At 39.3% G+C, this 10,701-nt stretch overlaps 1 protein-coding gene across 1 annotated transcript; it reads right to left on the bottom strand.

Moving 5' to 3' along the window:
• Positions 1-1,573: 1,573 nt before the first annotated feature.
• On the bottom strand, positions 1,574-3,477 carry LOC109467491 (ras-related and estrogen-regulated growth inhibitor-like; the record flags this gene model as incomplete). Its single annotated transcript, XM_019765505.1, has 3 exons — positions 1,574-2,562; positions 3,002-3,075; positions 3,417-3,477. Coding segments are annotated over 3 exons (654 nt in total), but the record flags the coding sequence as incomplete, so codon positions are not given.
• Between the last annotated feature and the right edge of the window lie 7,224 nt (positions 3,478-10,701).

Below are 10,701 nucleotides of genomic sequence, written 5' to 3'. Positions count from 1 at the left end.
TTGGTACTCAAATAAACACTTTCAGCTGTTCTATCTTCTGTTGTTAACATGCTATGGTTATAATATTTCACCTCTAAAAAGCGTTGAAAAGAAAGAAGAGACATATAAGTTTGGTCCCCCTAGCAGCTTTTATTAGAAGTACAGCGATGACATACATATATTGTGCTAATTGGGGCCTTACTTGTATAATTGCAAAGAACACAAAGAACGTGATCACACCCTTGCAGAAGCGAACTTTTCGCTGTCGGAAACATTACTATAAGAATGATAACTAAGCAGATGTCAGGACAGATCGTAGATTTAGCTTGGAGATCTCCACGTTATAGTATCAAATGTCAGTAGGTTAAAATTCATTATGTTTTCTGAGTGGTAGTCGGTCTTCTATTAGCTTACAATCATCTAATCATTCGATGTATTTGTGTGTGTGTGTGTGTGTGTGTGTGTGTGTGTGTGTCTGTCTGTCTGTCTGTCTCTCTCTCTCTCTGTATGTGTGTGTGTGTGCGTGCGTGTGCGTGCGTGCGTATGTGTGTGTGCGTGTGTACGTGTATATGTTTGTTTGTTTTTGTGTGACCTCATCTTATATATGGGCTATTACCACACACAAAGATGTACTATTAACTCTTCCCGTATCTGTACACGTAAGTATTGTGTATGTGTCCTTTATTCATGAGTTTATTGTATTCTCTCCCAAAACAGCGGTAGCAACCGTTACCTCACAAAAACTACAACCATAACGTGCATGTCAAATCTGGGTTCAAAACTCCAATGGTTGGAACGGGATTCGAACCCATAACCTCTTGATCCTGAAGCCAGTCACCTTCACCTTTCATTACCTTGAACTAAGGACACCAGTATCTCGCCCTACTTTCAACCTTTAGACCGTACCCTGCCCAGCTATAGCAACCACAAGAACATCCACACACTTATACAAGCATATAAAAGTTTTATTACTTTGTTATGCTCAACCCTAATAGATATCAATAAATCACTTACACCTAGGAGCCATTTTATGACCTCTCGTATAGCCACATTTACACAAAACATGTACAGACTTCGATATTTATCAACATTTAAGCTATATTTTATACAAATATTTGTTCTTTTTATAGGTATCTTTACATCGTATTTCTCCATTACGAAGCAGTAATGTTTGATTTCTACGATTTTCGATTCAAATATGTGAATTGTTGTTGGCTTGGCGAAAATACACAGATAACCTTAGAAATTTATAGTCCAATTCGTAATGTTTATACTGTCTTCTTAGATATAACAACATTTGCGAACCACTATATCACAAATCATAAATTTGCCTGCACTGTATGCTAAATGGAATATGATCCAGAAATGGTGTGTGGACTCTTAAATATGTATATAAGAGACCACCTTTCTTTTATCAGAAATTTATGACCGTTTGACGTATACGTAATTACTTGAAAAAACGTCCCGTGACAAGCTTGTTTGAGAACGGGGTGTGTGAGTTCTGATAACATTATGCTAAAATCTGACAAATATCTTGTACCAGGCTCCGTTTTGGACTCAAAGAATGGTAGTAGATATTGGCAAATAAATCAGCCTTGTTTGATAAATTTTTACTATTTTCTAAGCCCTATTAGCTGTTTGGTGGATACTATCTTTTGGCCGTACTGTTATCATTTACTATACAAATATTTTGCAAATACTTTACAACGCACTATATTACAAACTGTCAGGATAATATATTGGTATATTATATACACAAATATCAAGATTTTTGAAATTGCTTTTTAGAATGCTGTACTCAATTACATCGAAATAAAGAATTTGCCATATTCACATTGATAGTGACTTGATTATAATTTAGTAAAGAGAGACATTACAAATTTTGTATCGACAACTTTTTTTTACATGTACCAAAGAGATTCAATCTGATTGAACTTCTTTGCATGCGAACTTGCCAATATCATGCTACCCCATGTACTACGAAAGATATATTTCTATAGCAAATAAATAAGCGGACGCGATTATGATATATATACATATTTGTTTCAGTGATTATAAATGTCTCTATTCGGTGTATATTGCCGCCCGTCTGGTCGTTCTGGGCGTTTCGTTCACAACGTCCACACTGAATCTCCGATCAGACGACTTTTTCTTGTCTGAGGAAAACAGACGACCGGAGCTGATTCTTCTCCTCAGGTTGCCAGGCGACGCAGACGACCTAAACCTCCTCTTACACTCCCTGGCTAGACTGTCCAGTGCCATTCTAACCTCCCCGTACGACTCTCTTGTAGAAACCTCGAAGAACATGCAACCCAACATTTTCGCCATGTTTTCTCCTTCCTGAGATTTCACCATTCTGTCCAATAGGAGATCCTTCTTGTTGCCGACAAGCATGACGGGAGGTTCGAACTTCCGGTCGTTGGAGGAGCCGAACTTCCGGTCGTTTTGGAGGCCGTGAACGTGGTTTATGAGGAACTTGATTCTGGTGATTTCGTCGAAGCTGCACTTGTCCGTGATGGAGTAGACAATGATGAAACAGTCCCCCCAGCGAATCTTGTCCTCCAAGGTCATCGCTTTGTCGTCCTTGAAAAAAGCACAAACAAAACCAAAACGTTTTATAAAAGAATCTCTAAGTACACTCTTTTTTTATTCTTTTTATTGAAATTGCAATTTTCAATCTTTTGAAAACAAGAGTAGTCATCAATCCTAACACTAACGGAATGGTAGACCCAAGTGCAAGTAAGAGATGGCATTTCAGCACTAGGGACGGCTCCAATCTGAACCGCTAGAGGGCGTCCTTGTATTGTGACACATTACAGCGTCCAGAAAACACATGTACATGAGTGTATTGCCACTTTGAAGAAAAGAAGACGGATATTATAAACAAAATTAAAGATACAGCTCTAGATCTGGTCGTTCCCTATTTAAGCTCAAGACACTGAGATGTGCTAACGTAGATTTAAGCTATTTTTATACCAGATAACAGAAAAATACAACGTCTGCATCAGGAAATGTGCTTTACCTGTCCTGCTGTGTCCAGGATCTCAAACTGCAGTTCGTCTCCATCCACGTACGTACTGCACTTGTAGATTGTTTCTAAAACGTCAAAAGATATCAAATGTATAAACTGGATGTAAGATTCTTGCATCAGATGTCTGACTATTTAGTCAAAATATTACTGAAACAGAGGTGATAGTTCATAGAAAATACACAATCGTCAAACCTTTGACATGACAATGATTTGGATCCTTCTTCGTTACAAAATATGCCTGTAATTTTACAGTTAGCCGATAGATGGCGTCCATGAATGAGCAATGGCCAAACTCACTTTTAAGGCGCCTCCCGAGCATTTCTAATTATTCTGAATATTCAACTGTCATTGAACAACAAGTAAACAAAACAAAGCGTTCATTGAAAAGTACATTATGCTTACTCACCTAACGTGGGGTCATAATCACCTATGAACCGCCTTGTGATATACCGGACAACAAGAGCTGTAAGACCAAAGGAAAATAAACATTATATAACAGATAATGCATTTGATAAAACTATGCTTAACTGGAAAATAACAATGAAGAAACTCGACATCAGTTATAATAAAGTTTGCCTTTTTGTTACAACACAAAGAGAGTATATCAACATGCTCTTTTTATTGAAATGAACTTCAAAGATTTAAACAAAATCGTGTAATATTCACAAATAGGGATAAGTTTTTATTCTAATCAACGGAATGTCAGCATAAACGTTAACAATAAATACTAAGTTTTTTTTGTTCCCGGATAAATGCATTCTGTTTGTGCAATGTACAATACCGCCACAAGGTGGCGCTTCTATGCGCAGTTTGTGTGAGACCAAGGAAGGGTCCTTGGTGAGACCGACATCTGTCCCATTCATACATACATGTACTGTACTTGCTTTCATCATTATGACCCAAACCAAGGCGCCTCCTTGCCCTAACTTACACGCTTAAGCTTTACCAAATAGCTATTATGTTCAAACGCGTCATAGATTCTTTTATCCTCCACCAGTCCTAGAAATGGTGGCAGATCGAAAGTTTTGATCCGTTAGAACAGCTGTACATGTCAGTACCGGGCACGCGTCTCTCAATATAAAACAATACTGAAGTTATGGTAACTGGAAGCATGCATTGCATTTTTGCAATGTACAATGTCGCCACAAGGTGGCGCTTCTACGCGCGGTTTGTGTGTGACCATCAGTTCCATTCTGTACTTTGTTTTCAGACTCATAACCCAAACCAAGGCATCTCCTTGCCTTAAACACACAGTCTTTTTCAAATACCGATTATGTTCAAACGCGTCATAGATTCTTCTATCCTCCACCAGTCCTAGAAATGGTGTCAGATCGAAAGTTTTGATCCGTTAGAACAGCTGTACAGGTCAGTACCGGGCACGCGTCTAGCGCGATACGGGTTTACTCAGACAGCCTTAATCCACTCATTATAAGTCCGCAGACGGATAAACACACCGATAATCACTTTTTAATGGGTCTTTGGGGATCACGGAGATTAAGGAAACTGTCTGGGTAAAGATTATACCTCATGATATATTTGCAAGGCTTTCCCTTGCTGTGGCCAAGTGGCTAGTGATATGGTTTCCACATCCTACTCATTCTGTTTGCATGCTACTGTTCGTCATTTTTTTTTATTCCAACATTTCATGACTAGACATGGTAACGGCACACTCAAGTTTAATAAACTTATCTTATGCCGCCACTAATGCAGAGGAGGAATACAGGACAGGACAATATTCATTTTCACTTGAGTGAGGAAAGTCGTGTAAAGTGCCTTTCCCAAGGGCACACAAGACCGGTGGCGTGTAGCCCCCTTTTCAGGCGTTCCCGGATCGGCCGTTCTTGTGTTTTTTTTTTGGGGGGGGGGGTATTTTCTGATCAAACGTAGATCGCACGCAATAGAAGCTCCGGCCTACATATATCTCCACGGAGATAATATCTCCGATCCACTCCCCCCCAAAAAACGACCCATCCGGGAACGCTTGAAAAGGAGGCTAGGTGGCGTGTCAGGACTCGAACCCGGGATCTCTTGGTTCCAAGTCGAGCATTCTGCTGTTACGCCACACGACCCCAACTGTTCGTCATTCAAATGGGGCGAATAAGGAGAGGTATATCGTATGTAGCCAGTACATTTTCCTGGTCTCTACCAGCCTGGAAATAGGCCAAATCGATTGAATAACCTGCCAGAAGACTTTAAACCAGTTCCAGGATGTATAAATCGAAGAGAAGGAGTCGAAATCACTTGTGTCTTGGGTGGCCTGATATTGGTTCACATTTCAAGGTCAGAGGTACGGTTAACAGTAGGGTCAGGATTTTTGACGATAACTGATAAGATTTCTGAGATACGGAAGTTATTTTCTAACAAGAAAGGGATACTGTTCATTACGGATATGATGTTTAAGGTTTTATCATAAGGAAATTCAAGACATCGTTTTTGCAATGTTTTAGTTATGTTTTCTCAGTTATATTTATCAGTTTGACACCTGTAAACAAAGCATTTCCAATGAACAAATCACATTATATGATCCAAGTGAAAACGGATTAAAATACCAATGCTGAGAACACTTTGTTTGACCAAGGGAAGTTTGGAGCAGACACAATATATAGTTTTCTTATCCAAAGTTGCGTAGTCAAAATGTAGGACATGCTACATGTACCTTATATCAGCTCAGGTGCCATAAAATAGCTGTCTCGAGAAACACAGTCTTGAACATTTGACGAAAAATGTGTATCATTTCAAAACCTCTTCCGAAATCTTCGCCACATAGTCACCAATATTTGACAGACGACTTCCGGAAGAAACCGTAAAATACGTCAATAAATTCTTCCAGACCAACGTCACCTTTATTTCAACGGAACTGTCAACTTGAACTTGTCTCTTAAGCATATTAAGTCATCGACAAGTCAAAAGATCACTGGTATCGTTTGTATACAACAGTTTCCCCGCCGGTTCCAAGATTCAAAAGTCACCGAAGACGCGTCTGTCTCTACCCCAAGAATGTTAATGTACATAGCAAGGATGCTTTCTACCGCCAGTAATGTCCTATCATTTACAGGTAATTGACAAAAGACCAAAAGGTCAGCAAAACAACGTGTTCTTATCATCTCGTTGTTTTCACAACTTTTCACTCTTCGACAGTTGAACACAATGTTTGGTTTCCTACCTGCTTGCCTAACTCTTGCAGCTTTTTTTCGCAAACGCTAGAGAAAGTTCTGTGATTACAACTTAAGGAAACATTAAAACATCCGGAAGTTGTATTTTGGAAACACTATGCGTTCGGGTAAGACAAATTGGGTAACGGTGGTTTGGGGTTGTTTTAGAGCAGTGTTTTGTGATTACGTAACTTCGCTGACACGTTAAAATGTTTCCGTTTTAAGCACGGAATCCAGGTAAAGGCTTATCTAGGCCACAGCATGTACATTTTATGGATGACATCCTCCGCAGCAGACTCAAAATCTAATGCGAGCGGGCAGAAAAAAACAAGACGGGCCGAAAAAAACAAGGTTCTTACACTTCAAATTTTGACTCAATCATTGCACAAATGTTTTTGATTCAGTAGGAACATCACATATACACTGCCACCATCACATACCACTGCATCAAAGTAAGAAACAAAACATTAAATCAGAGCCTTTTCTTGTCCCCTCTCTTCATAGTTATCTGCCATTCACCTTCCGGCATGGCAACAGATATCTTTGCCGATTTTCATAGGGCAACAAAATTTCTTGTTTGTTTTTTTCAAATTCAGGCGAAATCTAATTATGCGAGCGCTGATGTCATCCATAAAAATTACTTGCTGGGGCCTTAGGGTTATTTTTGTACAGTGTTGTTGTGTGACGTAACTTCGCTGATACGTTAAAACGTTTACGTTGCAAATATACAGACAAGACTCGTAAAGGTAGGTAGAAACTTCCGTTTTAGGTCGGATAAGCACATTTTTGTGTCATTCCGTAACTTTGCTAACACCTTTAAAAGTTTCCGCTTTAAACAAAACACGTACATCCAAGAAAGACAAATTTCTTCTTAACGTCATTTAAGTGAGTTGGTATGCCATTACGTAACTTTACTGACACGTTAAGATATATACTTCCGCTTAAAACAGACAAACACGAAGTGTAGATATGCTTCCTCAGCCTTTTCTAGTACAGTGATCTTTCAATGCCTAACTTTGCCCACACGTAAGAAATGTTCCGGTTCTTTCTTCTGCAAAGTTCAAGTTGTTTTCTGTCTGATACAGTAAGAGTTAACAGGCGTCAACTTGACTAGAAAGAGAAGTTGTAGCTAAGGCCACAGCAAGTAAGTTTTATGGATGACATCAGCGCGCGCATTAATTTTTGCCTGATTTTGGGGGAAAAAACAAGAAATTTTGTTTCTTATGACAGTGGTCAACATGCCGAAAATGGGCAAAGATGTCTGTTGCCATGCCGGAAGGTGGATGGCAGATAAATATGAAGAGAGGAGACAAGACAAGACTACGATTTATTGTTTTGTCTTCTACTTTGATGCAGTGATGTATTTCATTCCTTTTATATGTGATATTCCCACTGAATCAAAACCATTTGTACAATGATTGAAAACTTTCATGTTTCAGTGACAATGGATGTTGTACAAGTTAGCAGTTAAGTTGCACAATATATGTATCATTTCTTGTTTAACATGTCAGAATTGAATAATGTAGAAATCTTGCTTTTTGGCCCGCCTTATATTTTTTTGCCCTATCGCATTAGATTTGGAGTCGGAGGAGCATGTTATCCATAAAAGTTACTTGCTGTAGCCTAATGACAATATGAGACCATGTATAGCGCAATGACTCACAGGCTTCGGTTTGGAGTCTGTCGTATTAGACTGGATAAGACTGTCTTGGTTAGGAAGATAACTCAATTGTGAATGAGAAGTCAGTTTTAAGTCGTCTGTCTACTGAAAGAATGAGTCAATAGTTTTTCTCGGTTTGGAGTCTGTCGTACATGTATTAGACTGGATAAGAAGTCTTGATTAAGTAAGATAACTCAATTGTGAGCGAAAAATCCGTTTTAAGTCGTCTGTCTACTGAAAGAATGAGTCAATAGTTTTTCTCGGTTTGGAGTCTGTCGTACATGTATTAGACTGGATAAGAAGTCTTGATTAGGTAAAGATAACTCAATTGTGAGTGAAACATCCGTTTTAAATCGTCTGTCTACTGAAAGAAGGAGTCAATGGTTTTATTTTTGAAAAGTCCACACGTGTCAATTCTGGAACGTACTGTTCTAAACATGACCAATCTTTGTTGTAACACATAAGCTTTATAGAGACACGATAGAGGAAGGCTATATTATTACAATTTACAACAACTGACATACCAAATTCCTGCTTAAAGGGAACCTGTTAAAGAAGAAGTCGAACCCCATAATAGCTAGCGTAGTAGTAGAAGTAGAAGTTTTTTCCAGACAGTTGTTGCCTGTCTCCTGTTACTGTATTGCAATGAGTATTATACTTGATTGTACAAGCAATTAGCCTTCGGGCATGATTTTGCAAATAAAGTTTTCTTTAACGTTACAAGTGACCGGACTTTACTAGTATCTTACTAGTAGTTCTCCCTTCCAACCTCGCATATTTCAAGGTCTAGTTCAGAACATGTGAAGGGCACAGTTCAGTACATGTCATCTCACCACCACAGGCGAGCATGCATGTGAGGATACGTCAAATATCACACCGACAGGCGAACATACATAGAACACATTTGGTCACCAGGCGCGCTCGTGGAGCGAGTTGACCTTTGACATCCGGGGTCTTCGCGTGCTTTGCCTAAGACGGAGACTTTGGGGTTTTGGCTCTCAAGTGCGTTCTTTCTCTGGAACATATTTGTTTCAAAAGTTACGTAAAATCTTGGAAGGCTGGAACGCATGTGTTATAAGAAATACAGCTCTGACAGGTCGCACTAGGCAAAAGTCTCTCTGTGCAGTTTTCCTTCAACGAAGGGATGCCAAATTCCCAAAATAACAACTGGATAACGTCCGATCGACACATGAGGGATTTTCTTACACTTGGTCTCAGCTCAAACTCGCACAGAATGAATGCGTGAATGAATGAATAGGAATGAATGGTAAGGAATGAATATGGAAAGGAATGAATTGAAAAGAATGAATGGAAAGGAATGAATGGAAAGGAATGAATGAAGGAATGAATTGGCCGTTGGCTTCAAGTCAAAAGAAGGAACAATTCCCATGAACACTGAACAGTGTCGTTGGAGGAACAAGTGAGTGAGTGGGTGAAGGAGTGAGTGAGCTAAGGTGTGAGTGAATGAGGGAGCGAGTGTATGAATGAGTGAACGAAGGAGTGAGGGAGTGAGCGAAGGAATGCGTGACGGAAGGAGCGAGTGAGTGAATGAGTGAGCGAAGGAATGAGTGAGTGAATGAAGGAGTGAGTGAGTGAGTGAAGGAATGAGTGAGTGAAGGAGCGAGTGTATGAAGGAGTGAATGAAGGAGTGAGTGAAGGAGTGAGTAAAAGAATGAGTAAGCCACTGAATGAGCGTAATTTGATAAATGAGTCTAATGGGTTAGCAGCTTTCCTTTCTTCTAACAGCTGTGTTAACATGAACAACTCGAGTGACGTCTGAAATGTGAAGTCATGAGACCACCACCCATACAATATATAAACTCTCCAGCATTTTGTGTGGTCCGCCTCGTCATCTAAAACATGTATAACAGCTAGTCTGAATGTCATCACTTCGTAGCGAGTTTGACAGCCAGAAAAACTACAAGCTACAAAAGATAACATCTAGAAGTAACGTGATCCTCAATACCAGCTGTTGTCTGGTACTGCCGTCCAAAATAACACCGTCTGAACAGAAGCATTATGTTCTTCGCTATAACTTAGTATAAGGCCGCAGCAAGTAATTTTTGTGGATGACATATGCATCAGCGCTCGCATTAATTTTGATTTGGAGAAAAAAACAAGAAATTTTGTTGCTTTCTGACAGTGGTCAACATGCCGAAAATGGACAAAGATGTCTGTTGCCATGCTGGAAGGTGGATGGCAGATAATTATGAAGAGAGGAGACAAGAAAAGGCTTTGATGTAATGTTTTGTTCCTTACTTTGATGCAGTGATATGTGATGATGGCTGTGTATATGTGATGTTCCCGCCGAATTATTTGTACAATGATTGAGTCAAAATTTGAAAATGTAGGAACCTTGTTTTTTCGGCCCACCTTGTTTTTTTTTTCGCCCGCTCGCATTAAATTTGGAGTCTGCGGAGGATGTCATCCATAAAATTTACTTGCTTTGGCCTAAGATATATTTTCAGGAATGTTACTACCAAGTTCCACTATATCATACGGGTCCTAAATAATTGATTGAGAAAAAAGTGAGTAATTCTTACAAGTGTGCTTTGTTTTACATATTAGCTTAAATTCTTAAAAGGGGAAACGTTTGCCCTTTATCATTCTGCATTATTGAATTACGTAGGTTCCTGTAATGTAATTGTCATTAGTTTTGTACATCTATTACCTTTCTTTGACAAGGTATCTCACGAATTCTACCCAATTAAGATTTCTAGATGCAATTACAGCAATACCTATTTTACTGGGTCTGCTAATCTCTGAGTAAATCTACAAGACGGTATCAAATTAGTCTCCACCAGACTTCTTTTGCGGGCTGAATAAATCGTAGAAATCGGCCTAAAAAGGGTATTAATTGGCCAGAGAAGGTAGCCGGC

Source organism: Branchiostoma belcheri, unplaced genomic scaffold, assembly GCF_001625305.1.
Source record: "Branchiostoma belcheri isolate BF01 breed outbred unplaced genomic scaffold, Haploidv18h27 scaffold18, whole genome shotgun sequence".
Taxonomy (NCBI): domain Eukaryota; kingdom Metazoa; phylum Chordata; class Leptocardii; order Amphioxiformes; family Branchiostomatidae; genus Branchiostoma; species Branchiostoma belcheri.
Note: the sequence above shows the minus strand (reverse complement) of the source record. Positions and strands in the feature narration are given on the sequence as shown.